General features: G+C 42.9%; 1 protein-coding gene across 1 annotated transcript; it reads left to right on the forward strand.

Annotated features, from left to right (window-relative positions):
• The first annotated feature begins 11,718 nt into the window (after positions 1-11,718).
• On the forward strand, positions 11,719-15,666 carry LOC129837531 (keratin, type I cytoskeletal 13-like). Its single transcript, XM_055903782.1, has 8 exons — positions 11,719-12,325; positions 12,808-12,890; positions 13,051-13,207; positions 13,382-13,543; positions 13,735-13,860; positions 14,831-15,051; positions 15,221-15,234; positions 15,334-15,666. The coding sequence occupies exons 1-8, from the start codon at positions 11,831-11,833 to the stop codon at positions 15,381-15,383; spliced, it is 1,308 nt and encodes a 435-aa protein (XP_055759757.1). The 5' UTR covers positions 11,719-11,830; the 3' UTR covers positions 15,384-15,666.
• The last annotated feature ends 882 nt before the right edge of the window (positions 15,667-16,548 follow it).

Raw genomic sequence — 16,548 nt, forward strand, 5'->3', positions numbered from 1 at the left:
CTTTATGCTTTCTGGCAGTGTACTGTATGTACTGTCTGTAGCCCTGGGACAACATTTTAGACGTAGATAAGTACACCCACATGATCGTATTATTCCACCATTATCACAGAGTAGCATATGTTCTGCAGTGAAAAACATTGGCTGTTTCACCCGGCACTATATTTTGTCTGCTTGCTCATAATCATACAAAAATATTTTATCATCATGTCTAATTGACGTTAAAAAATGTCCAAACTTGAGTTTGATAAAGATGAAGACTAGCCTTTTCAACATCATGTTGAATGCATTTTTACATCCAAAACTACAATGATAGTGTGGGCCTATATACCAGTGAAATCGGCTTACAATAACCTTGTTTATATTGCAGGGTTTTACTCACAGGAGGCACAACACAATGGCGGATGTTGGGTATCTAAAGATGAAGGTATGTGACTTAAAATTAAGCTCATCAAAGACACAGTATAATTAATGAATGCACATTGAATTCATGCTTAGCATTCATGACTATTAATGACAAACACCTCAAGGAGGAGTAATTCAAATATTTAAATTATACACTCGTACAGTGCACTGAGTCTCACATAAAGTATACTGTATACTGTATTTCTGCTAGTTCCCAACACATATGATTGCCATACTCACACGATTGTACTCTTCAACCTTTGTTGTTTACCATATTCACAGGTGATAATCAGCTGCAACTTCTTAGGGCTGCAATCCTGTTAATGGGATCGATATGACAACAGCCAGTGAAAGTGCAGGGCGCCAAATTCAAACAACAGAAATCTCATAATTAAAATTCCTCAAGCATACAATGATTTCACACCATTTTAAAGATACACTTCCTGTTAATCCCACCACAGTGTCCGATTTCAAAAAGGCTTTACAGCGAAAGCACCACAAACGATTATGTTAGGTCACCGCAAAATCACAGAAAAACACAGACATTTTTCCAGCCAAAGAGAGGAGTCACAAAAAGCAGAAATAGAGATAAAATTAATCACTAACCTTTGATGATCTTCATCAGATGACACTCATGGGACTTCATGTTACACAATACATATATGTTTTGTTCGATAAAGTTCATATTTATATCCAAAAACCTCAGTTTACATTGGCGCCATGTTCAGAAATGCCTCCAAAATATCCGGAGAAATTGCAGAGAGCCACATCAAATAACAGAAATACTCATCATAAACTTTGATGAAAGATACGTGTTTTAAATAGAATTAAAGATACACTTGTTCTTAATGCACCCGCTGTGTCAGATTTCGAAAAAGCTTTACGGCAAAAGCACAATATTCAATAATCTGAGAACAGCGTTCAGCCAAAGGAAGCCATACAGTTGCCCGCCAAATTGTGGAGTCAAAAAAAGTTATAAATAGCATTATAAATCTTCACTTACCTTTGCTGATCTTTGTCGGAATGTACTCCCAAGACTCCCACTTCCACAAGAAATGTTTGTTTTGTTCGGTAATGTCCATCATTTATGTCCAAAAATGTCCAAATATGTCCAAATATTTGTTCGCGTGTTTGGTAAACAAATCCAAAGTCAGGAAGCGCGTTCACTAAAAGCAGACGAAATGTCAAAAAGTTCTGTAACAGTCAGTAGAAACATGTCAAACGATGTATTGAATCAATCTTTAGGATGTTTTTAACATAAATCTTCAATAAAGTTCCAACCGGAGAATTACATTGTCTTCAGAAGTGCAATGGAACAGAGCTCCCTCTCATGTGAACGTGCATGGTCATGGTCAGGTCATGGTAGACCTTACTCATTCCCGTCTCCTTCGGCCCCACTTCACAGTAGAAGCATCAGACAAGGTTCTACAGACTGTTGACATCTAGTCGAAGCCGTAGGAAGTGCAAACTGACCCATATCCCATTGTGTATTTGATAGGTGAAGAGTTGAAAACCTACAAACCTCAGATTTCCCACTTCCTGGTTGGATTTCTTTCTCGGGTTTTTGCCTGCCATATGAGTTCTGTTATACTGACAGACATCATTCAAACAGTTTTAAAAACGTCAGAGTGTTTTCTATCCAATACTAATAATACTATGCATATATTAGCAACTGGGACTGAGGAGCAGGCAGTTTACTCTGGGCACCTCTGGGCACCTTTTCCTCCAAGCTACTCAATACTGCCCCTGCAGCCACAAGAAGTTAAAGACATAAACAACTACTTTATTATCGTTCGTTTTTTTATGCATCGCAGTTGTTTTTATGTTTTATGTTACAGTCCAATCACAAGCTACGTGAACGTTTATGTATGTGACAATAAACGCGCCATTGGGTTTCAATGCTGCAGCCCAAACATATTTCACAACTTCACCTGTCACTCAGAGATTAAGCAACAGGCAATTACAGGCTTGTGACAGGCATGGGAACGGTGTACCGGCCATCAGCTTTCACTGTGTCATTGGTTATTGTGGTTGATGACAACAACACTGTGACACTGCATCCGTCTGTACTCATGATAGGAATCCAGATGATCCAGACTTTAACAATAGACAAGGAGACATTCAAGAATGAGTAAGGAAAACACTCACACCCTATGATGATATATTCACCTTCTGGTACTATGTGATCAGGTGCAATCGCCATGGCAGCCAGGTTGTAAATAAATAGTAACCAGGGCCCATATTCACAATGCGTCTCATATACTCATATAATCCTATCCATTATGATCTAAAAGGAAAAAACTGGTTCTAGATCAGTGTTCCTAATCCTACTACTCCTACTCCTAGTCTATGTTTTTTTAATACAGGCCCCTGGTTTGGGCCATGCCATAGAGAGATACAGTACATACTAGAGATAGATGGTTAGAAGTGATATACAGAACATTAGACTGTTTTATTTCCAGAAAAACAGTGGGTACCCTTCCCAAAAAATATTTGTTGTTGCTAACTTCTTGAAAAATTTGTGGTAAATTTGCTGCAAACTAAAGTGTGCAAAGAAAAATGCTGCCAGAAAGTTTTCAAATATTTGCCACCGGTGGTGAATCTGCGGCAAACCTTTGGCAACAATGTTATTTTTTTGCCACCAGTGGCAAACAGTTCACCAGAGGATTTTTTCTAGAAAATAATTATCTCAAGATTCCACATATTTGAATCTGTTGCAATCACGTGGCAAGAGTATTTATTGCCACTAGTGGCAAACAGTTTACTAGAAGCCGTTTCTGGTGAAGACATTTGTTTCAAGATCAGTAACTGTTGATGACCAGTCAGTGGGAGAAGAAAATCCAATTGGAAAATGGAAACCAAGCTATAGCACAGGTAGAACAATGAGACAGATTTTTCACTGGATATATAAATGTGAAGCATCCGGTTGGCGTTTCCACACACTACCAAATGGTGATGAGAGGAAGCCCAGTGGCTGGCAGTGGGAGAAGATGGAGAGAGGTGGATTTTGGCCGACATTCTGCTAATCTTCTCATCGATGAAACATTTTTACCTCCATACAGTTTTCTGTTTCCAAAACTAGAATCTGTAACAAAGAATGGACTGCTTTTTGTAGACTTTATTTACCCTTTGCCAAGTTTTTAAAAAATGGAATTGTTAAGAAGGAATGCAAGGGCAAAATTAGTTATTGCACACGCACACTTCACAGAGTAGGCATTCCCTAACGAAAATATGCAAATAAATGCATATTTGCCCATCATGATTAATTTGCTCCCATTGGAAACAACAGGTTCTGGTCTATCTTGGGTTAGTTATAAAAGTATTTGGCTATAGTCCCAGTCGGTATTAAATGGAAAGACGCAGCCCTGCCCGCCTGTGGGAAGAACAACCTGTGGTTATCCACATTACCCCATGGGCTCACAGAAAAAACTTCACCTTTTTCAAACACAATTTTCTTGTTGTCTGTTTGTTTTAGTGAATTACAAAACGACATTTAAGAAAAGTACAGCATGTCTTAAGATTCCTTTTCTACATTGCCTTCTCCCGGGCGTTCTCACTACTTAGAAAAACGTAATATTGTAGGGTTTCCGTCATGCCCCTTTTCATGACGTTGCTACTAGCCACGTGAGTCCTAGCTAGCTACCGACCAGAACATTAAGCTAGACCAAAAAACACAAAGTCAGAATCACAAAGTCAGCCTAAGGTGGCCGTCTGGGCCAGGCTAGGATGCAGGGATTGAGCTCGGGCCGATTCCGGTTTGAGTTATCTGGCCCAAATGTATTACTTTTGCCCATAATGCAGCCCAACTTGGGTCTCGGGCCGATTAGGGCTACTCTCTGGCAAATGATTACACGGGATGCATTATATAATTAACATGTCATTATTTATATATTTTTTTACATATTTTCTCATTCTTTCTGTGATCAAAACATACATTTAACATTTAGATTAAATTCTTTAAGAGTCCTGTTTAAGTTGCATCATCTTCTGGGACGATTCCTCATTGCTAGCTGGGAAGTAGTGAGTGGAGTTACAAACAAACTATACTAAACAAGTTAAATGTCTAACCTGTGATTCAATGTTTTCCACAAACATAGCTATGTGTAGCCTACTTGGACACCGGGTCCCCACATTTCCCAATCTCTGACATCAAATAGCATGAAGCCACAGGGCTCTTCTCGCAGGCTCTATTTTCATACGTGGGAGCATTGCGAACCATAGGTTGGGATTTTTGACCTGGTTACATTTTTGACCTGGTTACTTTTTCGGGCATGTTTTGTTATTTCTGCTTAACAAAAAAATCAATGACGAAGTTGGCTCTTTTACACTGGGGGTCATTGGGAAGGAATGTTTGTTTCCCCCAATTTGTAGGCTTGGTCGAGGGGAATTCCTTATTATTACGTGAATATCAACCCGAAGTTGTCCGATTAGTGCCTAACTCATTAAATAAACTTCCTACTAAACTTGTGTTAGCTAATTGATGCCTGGTTAGAAATGTAATGCTTTATAGGATCGGGTGAAACACATGTTGTTGCAATATCAGTTTCAATCTGTCAGCACCACTGACTGGCTAGCTAGCTACATTAGTAGTGGCTAGCGCTTAGCTAGCTAGTTAGCACTTAGCTAGTTAGCTAACATTAGCTATCATATTTTGCACAATTGATGTGATAGCCCTGTATATAGCCTCGCTACTGTTAATTTATGTATTTTTTTATATATATATATTCTTTTTACTTCAGTTTATTTTAGTAAATACTTTCTTAACTTTTTGTTGTTGTTGTTTAAGGGCTTGTAAGTAAGCATTTCACCTGTTTTATCCGGCGCATGTGACAAATACAGATAGCTATCAAATCAAATATTATTTGTATGCGCCGAATACAACTCGAGTAGACTTTACCGTGAAATGCTTGCTTACGAGCCCTTCCCAACAATGCAGAGTTTAAAAATAAAATACTAATACGAGGAATAAAATAAAATGCACAGGGAGTACCTATTTGAGGTAGGGAAAGGGGGATACCTAGTCTGAAATGTGTCTTATACATTTAACCCAACCCCTTTGAATTAAAGAGGTGCGGAGGGCTGCCATAATCAACATCCACGGCGCCCGGGGAACAGTGGGTTAACTGCCTTCCTCAGGGACAGAACAACAGATGTTTTACCTTGTCAGCTCGGGGATTCAATCCAGCAACCTTTCGGTTACTGGCCCAACGCTCCAACCACTAGGCTACCTGCCGTAGATATGTACATGAAGACAGGGTAAAGTGACTAGGCATCAGGATAGATAACAATAAGAGTAAAATAAAGAACAGAGTAGGAGCATAAAATGATGAGTGTAAAAGTGTGAGTGTGTGTGTGTTATGTGTGTGTGGGCGTATGTAGGGTATGTGAATGTGTGTGGGATTTGTAGTGTGTATGAGTATATATGGTTTGCATATATAATCTAGTGAGTGTGCGTAGGGTCAGTGCAAGATAGTTTCGGTACCATTAATTGACTATTTAACAGTCTGGCTATTTAGCAGTCTAATGGCTTGGGGATAGAAGCTGTCTCAGAACCTGTTGGTCAGAGAGCCGATGCTCTGGTACCATTTGCTGGACGGTAGCAGAGTGAACAGTCTATTGTTTTGGGAGGCTGGAGTCTTTTGCAATTTTTTGGGCCTTCCTCTGACACAGCCTGATATAGAGGTCCTGGATGGCAGGGAGCTCGGCCCCAGTGATGTGCTGGGCTGTCTGCACCACCCTCTGTTGCGCTTTGCGGCCAATTTGCGGTGCAATTACCATACCAAGAGGTGATGCAGCCAGTGAAGATGCTCTCGATGTTGCAGCTGTAGAACCTTTTGAGGATCTGAGGGCCCATGACAAAACTTTTCAGCCAACTGAGGGGGAAGAGACGCTGCTGTGCCCTCTTCACGACTGTGCGGGTGCGTGGACCATGTTAAGTCCTTAGTGATGTGGATGCCACGGAACTTGAAGCTCTCGACACACTCCACAACAACCCCATCGATGTGGATGGGAGCGTGCTCTTCCCTCTTTCTCCTACAGTCCACGATTAGCTCCTTGGTCTTACTGACGTTGAGGGAGAGGTTGTTGTCCTGGCACCACACTGCCAGGTCTCTGACTTACTCCGTGTAGGCTGACTCATCGCCGTCGGTGATCAGACCTACCACTGTCGTGTCTTCAGCAAACTTGATGAGGGTGTTGGAGTTGTCGGTGAACAGGGAGTACAGGAGGGGACTAGGTACACACCACTGAGGGGCCGTCGTGTTGAGGGTCAGCATGGCAGATGTGTTGTTGCCTACCTTCACCAGCTGGGGCCGGCCAGTCCGGATGTCTGATGAGTTCAAGTTGTGTCCGGATGTATTTTTATCTGTTATTGAATACACGCTGTTTAGTACAGTATATTTAGTACATTTAGTAGGGTTAGTTTAGTTTTCTCTGTGAGAAGCAAGTTCATTTAAAGTTATGTGATTTGGTTAATGTAGATACGACATTTCAATGTTGTTATTAAATCTTGCATATTCATAATGAGTTTGCAGCAAATTTGCAGCAAATTTGTGACAAACAGTCGAATTTCCCAGAATTATTTGCCAGAAGTTCAGAAGTCACCACAAATTTGCTGCAACAGTTTGCCACAAAGCTAATGTGCATGTGACAATATGACAGATGACAAAATATGACAGAATATGGCAGATGTGCGGCATATTGGCCAAAATATTTGCCACAACTGTTTCCCAGAAGCCTGTTTTTTTCAGTAAAGGTAATTATGGGCAGTTCCGGAGTGGAACTAACTTAGACCACCTTTTTTTGTTCAAACTAGCAAAGGCAACATTTCACATCATAGATGAGGTATTCAACAGTAACCACATCCCTACTTACAAAAAAGGGATGAGAGCTGGTGGAGGACATGCAGCCACCCGTTCTTGTTCAATTTCTGTATGGACCAACGCCCATTCCCCTTCCATCTCTCCATCATTTTTCAACAATTGCCTCTTCTATAATCTGATTTAGGATATTTATAAAACAGTGAGGTATCCTTGATAATGGCTATTGAAGTACAAGGAAAGTGTCTCATACCAACATTTACATTTTCATTCCCTATAAATGCATGACTCAGATTCCATGGACCCACTAAATTGAGGTCATTTGAATCCGTTGTTAAATGTTTGTTTTTTTACCAAGTAGTTAAACCTATTGATCTTTAGACCGTAACACTACTAACAAGTGTAAACCATGAAAAAAGCACAAGACAATCTGCCTTGTATTTGTTGTCATGCCAACAGTGAGTTTCTTGCCCCAAATACACTCTCTTCATAGTTCATAACACTGACAGTCAGTAAGGCTCATACACGGTCCTAAAGCACTCCCTCAGTCCCAGGCGAAAACACCCATTCCAAAGGTAGTCCATTTCTCAAGAGTTCTTATCTTCCCTTTCTATCCCCGTGTTTAACTAAGCTGTAGGGCTGGTGAGAGAAAGGGAGATGGGGAAAGAAAGAGAGTGCATGGGTGGAGTAGTGTTTCTACAGTGACTCATTCTTAGCTACGCTTAACTCATTTGATCTAAACCCCTTTCAGACATAGCCAGACTTGAGTGCACAAAGGTCAAGAGCTTAGTTCTAGCCTAGGCAAGTGGAGTCAATTCAGTCTAGATTGAGGGCTCTATTCAATCTGCATCGCAGATATTCAGCTTCACAGCGTGAATCAAATTTAAAGGAAATGTTAATGCTTTTTAGCCGAGACTGCATTCACGGTAAACACTGCATATGTTGGCTCGATCTGAAATGACCTTTACATTTCTGTTGCTCAATCTGTAAAGCTTCAGCAATACAGATTGAATAGAGCCCTGAGTCTTTTGCATAAAGCATCATAAACATACACTCTTAGAAAAAAGGTTTCAAAAAGGGTTCTCAGGGTTTCCCCATAGGATAACCCTTTTTTGTTCCAGGTAGAACCTTTTTTGGTTCCAGGTAGAACTCTTTTGGGTTCTACATGGAACTCAAAAGGCTTCTACCTAGATTTGTTTTTCAAGAGTATAGTGATAGCTGAGTTATACACAGTTACAGGCTTCAGTTAGTTATAGATGTTACAGCTTTGATCTTCTTGTGGAAGTGAAGATATAAGAGTTGGATTGGGGTCATTCTTTGAAAACTACAGTGATATTATTGCTCACCCTACAGCGTGTTATCAATACGTGCAAGGATAGGATATCTCCAGTTGTTAGCTGCACTGTAACACAGAGACGGCACAGGGTTTCAATGCATTGTGAAATAATTGAACCCTCATTCAGTTTTATGCCCGACACCTAAGGATTTCTTTGGGGTTGTTATTCCATTCGTAGTAGCACCATAGCCACAGTAGCTGCCATATACATCGAAGAGAGAGTTGCATTGTAGAGTTCAGATAGGTCAGCCACACCTTTTGCGGCTGTTATATCACCTGCTTTTCATCAGCAAATATCCCCTTATTGTCTTATCAATTTAGGATTGAGACAATATATATTCATAACAATATCTACAGTATCTTTACGGCAGGCAAACAGACAATCTACACGGTAGAGAAAGTTTTCCGTTCACCTCTGTAAAGGTGAGTTATGAATTCAGTGCAAGTGAAAACAGGCACCCAGACGTGAGCCTAAGACATTTTATTGATTTTTACAGGTTGCAAGCTCCGACGTGACACGGTACAATGGGTTGGTTGTTTAAGTGTCTGTGTGAGTCAGTGACCGCATCCTTCTGATGCTCCAGACGATTCACCTGCCCGGTATCTGCCTGCTATGCCCACTTCTCACCACCTGTGCCAAGGCCAGGTACTGGCACCCGCCGGGTTGAGCAAGAGTAGACAACTTCCATGAACCAGAGAGACTTCTAGAACCAGGGTTCTATATTCTGTATTTGTTTTTAATCCAATGAATACAGAAGATTTACTGCAATTCAATTAATGAATTAATACACAATTACATTGGAGATGTTTCAATTTCTACTGTAGATTAAAACGAATCTTACACTTCACAGCCTGCACAAAGTCAGCGACTTTGGGATGGGTATACTGCTGTATGGATTGTTGGATTATTCTGCAACAAAGTTGTGCGTGCAATTCTTCTTCGTTTGCATTCAGGTAGTGGTTTCCCCTCGAACTTACTAACATCTCTCAAATGTATGAAGAAAAAGTGAATGCATTCCCCTCCCCTCCAACTCAGGCACAACCCTATTAGAGATTATATGAGGTATGATGCCCCATTCCCCTCCCCCTACAACCCTATTAGAGATTATATGAGGTATGATGCCCCATTCCCCTCCCCCTACAACCCTATTAGAGATTATATGAGGTATGATGCCCCATTCCCCTCCCCCTACAACCCTATTAGAGATTATATGAGGTATGATGCCCCATTCCCCTCCCCCTACAACCCTATTAGAGATTATATGAGGTATGATGCCCCATTCCCCTCCCCCTACAACCCTATTAGAGATTGTATGAGGTATGATGCCCCATTCCCCTCCCCCTACAACCCTATTAGAGATTGTATGAGGTATAATGCCCCATTCCCCTCCCCCTACAACCCTATTAGAGATGATATGAGGTATGATGCCCCATTCCCCTCCCCCTACAACCCTATTAGAGATTATATGAGGTATGATGACCCATTCCCCTCCCCCTACAACCCTATTAGAGATTATATGAGGTATGCCCCATTCCCCTCCCCCTACAACCCTATTAGAGATTGTATGAGGTATGATGCCCCATTCCCCTCCCCCTACAACCCTATTAGAGATTATATGAGGTATGATGACCCATTCCCCTCCCCCTACAACCCTATTAGAGATTGTATGAGGTATGATGCCCCATTCCCCTCCCCCTACAACCCTATTAGAGATTATATGAGGTATGATGCCCCATTCCCCTCCCCCTACAACCCTATTAGAGATTATATGAGGTATGATGCCCCATTCCCCTACCCCTACAACCCTATTAGAGATTATATGAGGTATGATGCACCATTCCCCTACCCCTACAACCCTATTAGAGATTATATGAGGTATGATGCCCCATTCCCCTCCCCCTACAACCCTATTAGAGATTATATGAGGTATGAGGTCACATTCCCCTCCCCCTACAACCCTATTAGAGATTGTATGAGGTATGAGGCCACATTCCCCTCCTTACTCTCCCTGTTTCTCAGCAGCTGATACCAGATGTGGGGTGGGAGCGGGCCAGTGTCCAAGACTGATCTCACACACAGTCACAACCCCCCCTGAGGCTCTCTCTCCCTCATCATCATTCATCCCTCATACACTCTACCTCAACCCGACCAAAAACAACATGCTTCATCCGCACTGGGAGTCTCAGTTCACTAACACAGAAGACACACACACAAACACACACACACACGCACACGCACACGCACACACACAATACACAAACACACACTACACTCTAACACACACACATAAACACTAACACACTACAGTCTAACACACACACTAGCACAATACACACTAACACACAAAGACACAGGACAAGGCCCGTGGGGCTGAAGGGGATGTTTGGAGTAGAAGGAGAACAATGGACTGTGTAAATGGGCCCCTAAAAGGACCAGGCTGAGAGTATGGAAAACAACAGTGGTCTGGGGGTCTTTATACAGTCATGTTTTCTACTATATAAATTGTTTCAATCAATAAAGTGCTCAATAGTAATTGACTGCATGCCAACACTTTCTGGGTAGATTCATTGCTTCTTTATAAAATCCACATTTTTGATATACAGTATGTTCACATGTCTGAGATGCATTTCATCACTCGTTGACGAATAAACAAAATGGTCATTGATTTGCTGTCTTCAGCTGAATACGCTGAAGTATCTGAGCAGTTAAGTACCAATATAGGTAACTTGGAATAACAATTTAACGGTTTCACAACATTTCATTTCTTTAATGATAGAAACCTACAGTTTTAATGATACAGTATGCTGTATACTTATCCTGTAGTAAGATGTTTACTTTAGGTGTGGCAGGTAACACTTTACTTTAGCTTGAAAAAAAGGCATACTTCAACAATGTATACCTAACGACTGGCAAATAACACACACTCACCCCCTCTCGCACACACACACACCACACACACACTCCCTCTCCCACACACACATACAGGCATTCCATTACAGTTTCCTCACAGGGGTGGAAACTGAACGCTGGTCCTTAAAGGCAAACAGACTGTGGCGGTGCCAAGGCTGTTGGAGAGTGTTGTAAAGTCACCCTCTCCTCCCCCTGACCGTTCCCTGTTTTGTCCTCCTCTCCCACCTCCACGAGGCCCGCCCCAGGGCTCAGACTATATCAGGAGCCAGCCTCCCTCTGTCCAACTCCACACTCCTGGAGGCTCCAGCTCTGCAACGGTCCTCTCTCCTCTCTTCTCCACTCCAGTGACCTACAGCAGCCAGCATGTCTTACTACTCATACAAGAGCTCCAGCGGCGGCGGCGGCGGCCCCATGAACTTCTCCGGGGGCTCCAACATCATGTCAAGCCGGGTCGGCTACGTGTCCAGCGCCCCCAAGGCCTTCAGCGTGTACGGAGGTGGTTCCGGCGGTGGCACCAGAATCTCCTCTTCCTCCGTCCGCTCAGTCTCCTCCGGGTACGGCGGCGGGGCCGGCTTCGGTGGCGGCTATGGATCCGGCGGTGGCGGCTATGGATCCGGCGGGGGTGGTGGCTTCAACCTGTCCAGCGCCCTGGACGGCGGCGCCATCCACCTGAACGAGAAGGCCACCATGCAGAACCTGAATGACCGCCTGTCCACCTACCTGGATAAGGTGCGCTCGCTGGAGGAGGCCAACTCCAAGTTGGAGATTCAGATCAGAGAGTATTATGAGAAGAAAGGGCCTGCCGCCGAGAGGGACTACAGCAAATACTGGGCCATCATCAACGACCTGAAGGACAAGGTAGTGTGCTGACCTCGTCTGCTATGGGCTGTTCAAATCCATCATTTCGTATCTTGCAGTGTTAAATATGCAGTGCTGACAGGCTATCATGGAAAGTAAAATCAGCTTACATTATGTAGGAATAAGGAACACAACATTCATAAAGTATACTTCAGGATTGACTTATAGTTTTTAATCGGAGTTCAGAGGATTATACAAACAATGAGCTGTCACTGACATTTATAGATGATGTCTATTAATTAAACAAATTAAGCAAATTAATTACATCTCAAGCATGAAGGTGACAAGGTCATTCCAGGAGCTGATACAGATGGCTTTTTCTGGTAGATTCATGTTTAGGTTTCATGCTTTAACTCCTGAAATGTGTATTCAACAAGCTTTGGGACAGATGCAACAGCGTATCAAAATACTATCAGCTTCCAAGTTGACTAACTGCCACTCAACCATGGGGTACAATGAAAGTCTTTCATGTTTTCTTTTAGATCAACGGTGCCACATGCAACAACGCCAACATCCTGCTGCAGATTGACAACTCTAAGCTGGCTGCTGATGACTTCCAGACCAAGTAAGGGTACTTCCTCAATCAGCTCCTTCGTATCAGCTTCTACAACACTAGGTTATTAGAGGCAAACAAGCAAATAATCACTCAAAAGGTACATGTCTTATCCACAAGTTTGGATTCAAATGTCTCATGATAACTTCCTCACTTTCTCCCGACCAATCAGGTTCGAGCATGAGCTGATGATGCGCCAGTCGGTGGAGGCTGACATCGCCAACCTGCGTCGCCTGCTGGACCAGACCACTCTGACCAAGGCCGACCTGGAGATGCAGATCGAGGGTCTGCAGGATGAGCTGGCCTACCTCAAGAAGAACCACATAGAGGTGTGGGGGCAATTCACTTTTTTCCCTTTTTTCCATTGCAGTAATGAGATGTTATTCAATATAAACACACCCCAGGGACAATAGAGAGGAGAAAGTTAGTGGGAGGGATTGTTTTTAAAAGATGGATAGAAAGTATGAGGGATGAGAGTGACTCCATTTCCCATGATTCCACAGGAGCTGGCAGCCATGCGTGCTCAACTCACCGGCACAGTGAACGTGGAGGTGGACGCAGCGCCCCAGCAGGACATGTCCAGGATGATGGAGGAGATCCGCAACCAGTACGAGGGCATCATCGACAAACACCGTCGCGACCAGGAGGCATGGTTCACTGACAAGGTAACTGTTGCCATGGCACACCTCACTGAAATTCCCCAACTGTCTCCCACACTAATCTTTTCAAATGAAATCTTCAAAACCAAAATATGTAACTGACTGTCATTATCATTTTGAAGATGGTGGTTTAAATTCTTCAGGAGAGTGAGCTACAGTGGGATTAAAATGGCGGCCCTGGTTTGTTTGTATTTCAGTCAGCCAACCTGTCCAAGGAGGTGGCCACCAGCACAGAGATCATCCAGACCACCAAGACGGAGATCAACGACTTGAGACGCACCATGCAGGGCCTGGAGATCGAACTGCAGTCACAGCTCAGCATGGTGAGCCAGAATCACTAACGTCTGACAAGGAACCACAGTATAGGGGCCATAACTTACACAACTTTATGCCACTTTTGGCAACAGTCAACATTTGACTCTCTTTCACCATTTTCTTTATCAATCCTCCGGAGTCTAGTTTCTCTCTTTCAACAGAGGGAATGAGCGAGATAGACATGGTTGAAAGGGATTGACGAGATAAAAGGGAGGGAAGAAGGGGGAGGACTTGGAGAGAGATGGGGAAATGGGAAAGCTGTGGGAAAAAGGCTAAAAGTGGGGGATTAGTGGACATGAGGGAGGTTAGGGTTATGAAGAGGTTTTTCGCTTTTTATGGGCATCTGCACCCTTTCTGGAAGACAGCAAGAGTTTGAGTGTGTCCAAAAGAATGCAGAGGTGACAGAGCCAGAGCCTAACTCCCATGGAAACTTGGCTGGGGCTTATCAAACTCAGTAAATCTATCTCAATTCATCCCGCTGCAGTAACAAGGCAAATGTCCATGTTGGTCTAAAGCACAGGAGGTTGGTGGCACCTTAATTGGGGAGGATGGGCTCTTGGTAAATGGCTGGAGCGGAATCAGTGGAATGGTATCAAACACATGGTTTCTATGTGTTTGACGCCATTCCATTAGCGCCGTTCCAGCCGTTATTATGAGCCGTCATCCCCAAAACAGCCTCCACTAAAGGCCATTTAAAGAACATAAACATCTGCTGCGATTCCTTTTTTGGGAATACACAGAATTCAGTATCTCATTTAAAATAAGCATCTCAAGAAGTGACCTTGCTGTGCTTGGTGGAGCCAGCATATTTGTGTTACTCAATATAGTCTTGGTATGGTCTATTTGAAGACGTTTGTTGACATTTGCTTATCAAAGTTGAATAAGTGCAATAACTATGGCTGTTTTGAGTTGTATTTTCATTATTACTATAAATGCGTTTTCTGTTACTGACCCTGTATCACCTCTATCGCCACGCAGAAAGCAGCTCTTGAGAACACACTGAGAGAGACAGATGGCCGCTACAGCGCCATGCTCTCGGGCTACCAGAACCAGATCGACATGCTGGAACAGGAGCTAAACAGGGTGCGACAGAGCATCGAGACGCAGGGCCACGATTACAAGATGCTGCTGGACATCAAGTCCCGTCTGGAGCAGGAGATCGCCACCTACAGGGGCCTCCTGGAAGGGGAGGAGTCCAGGTAAACCCTGCAAATCTATTGGAAATGCCCATAAACGTCCATACAGTTAACATGGCCCAAATAATCATATTACTCATAGTTATTATTATTAGTCATTCAGACAGATACAAAATGGCTACCGACTCCTACTAAAAAAAAATCATTTTTTTTTCACCATCTGTCTTTTCAGAACTGTTGGCTCAGGTAAATATCATCTATTTTATATAATGGCTTTATAATGACAATATATGATGGTTGTAATAGTAGGTTATCAGCATGTTGTAACTCATTTTCTTTCTGCAGGGGGATCGAAAACCACAGTTACAACCACAACAGTGCGCTCTTCCAGCTAGATGTCCATCTCTACTGGCAGTGCATAATATTATCAGAAACACACCACACATTGTTACAACTAAAGAGGAGAGCTGTCAAATAAAATACCTGAGGAGTACCGTTAACACTGCAATGCCTCTCATCCTGATAGGTCAATAATATACCTGTCTTTAAGATATCTGCCAATCATAGGAAGCCTTACTGGAGTTCCAGGATGAGAAAGTAGGAATAATGAACAATTTTTGCTATCAAAGTGTGTGCGACCATCCTGTTTCTGAAAATAAATGTTCTGGTGAATATGAATCGCTATTGTGTGGCTGAAATTATTCCAATAAGGTAGACAGCTTTTGGAAAAGTTGACTATCATAAGCCTGTATTGTCGTCCACCCCACCCTATCTGTTGCCTGTGTTTATTCAAAAGCATGACAACCAAATAATACTCTCGGGGCTCTGTGTTAGATATAACAGCGGGGTTGTCAGGAGGTTGTCAGGATGTTGTGGACAATGGCTGAAAACTCAACTGTGGAAAACAGAACATGTGAGAGACATTTGAAGGTTACTGAAGGTATTGTGTGCCTTGCAGCTTATGTACTCAACACCACTGACTGGAGAAAGGAGCAGGGAGCAGGATCCGTGACCACGGAACGGAGTATATGACCCTGGGTGTGGTAAAATGACTCCTCAAAAGTGAGTCGGGACACACCCAACTGGACGACTAATCTATGCCCTCAGACATACTTTAGCATTTCGACACAGTGTCACAACATGTCGAGGTTCCTACTCACCAAGCGGCATTGTTGCCTAGAGACAAGTGGAAAAACATTGACTGAGGAGGCAAATACTGACCGGCTGAACAAAGAAAGTCTTTGTTGACAGGGTTGGTATCTGTGTTGCACTTTGCTCTCGGTGGAACTCTGATTGAGTAGAGTATAACTAACCAGAGGTGTCGGGTACAGAAGTGTGGGGGAGGGGACACAAGGGGTGTGTACTTGTCTGTTTCTGTGTGAACACACTTTTTTATGTTTATGTTTGACAGGTGTATCTGTCTATGCTATGCATAAATGAGAATTGCGAAAGTTCTCTAGTGGAATACTGAGATGACTAATGTTGATATTGGAGCAGAATCAAAAGGACATGTAGAAACTGCAGTTCCTGCAAGGAGACCATGTTTGAAATACGCAATCA

This window comes from Salvelinus fontinalis, chromosome 3, assembly GCF_029448725.1.
Source record: "Salvelinus fontinalis isolate EN_2023a chromosome 3, ASM2944872v1, whole genome shotgun sequence".
Lineage (NCBI taxonomy): Eukaryota > Metazoa > Chordata > Actinopteri > Salmoniformes > Salmonidae > Salvelinus > Salvelinus fontinalis.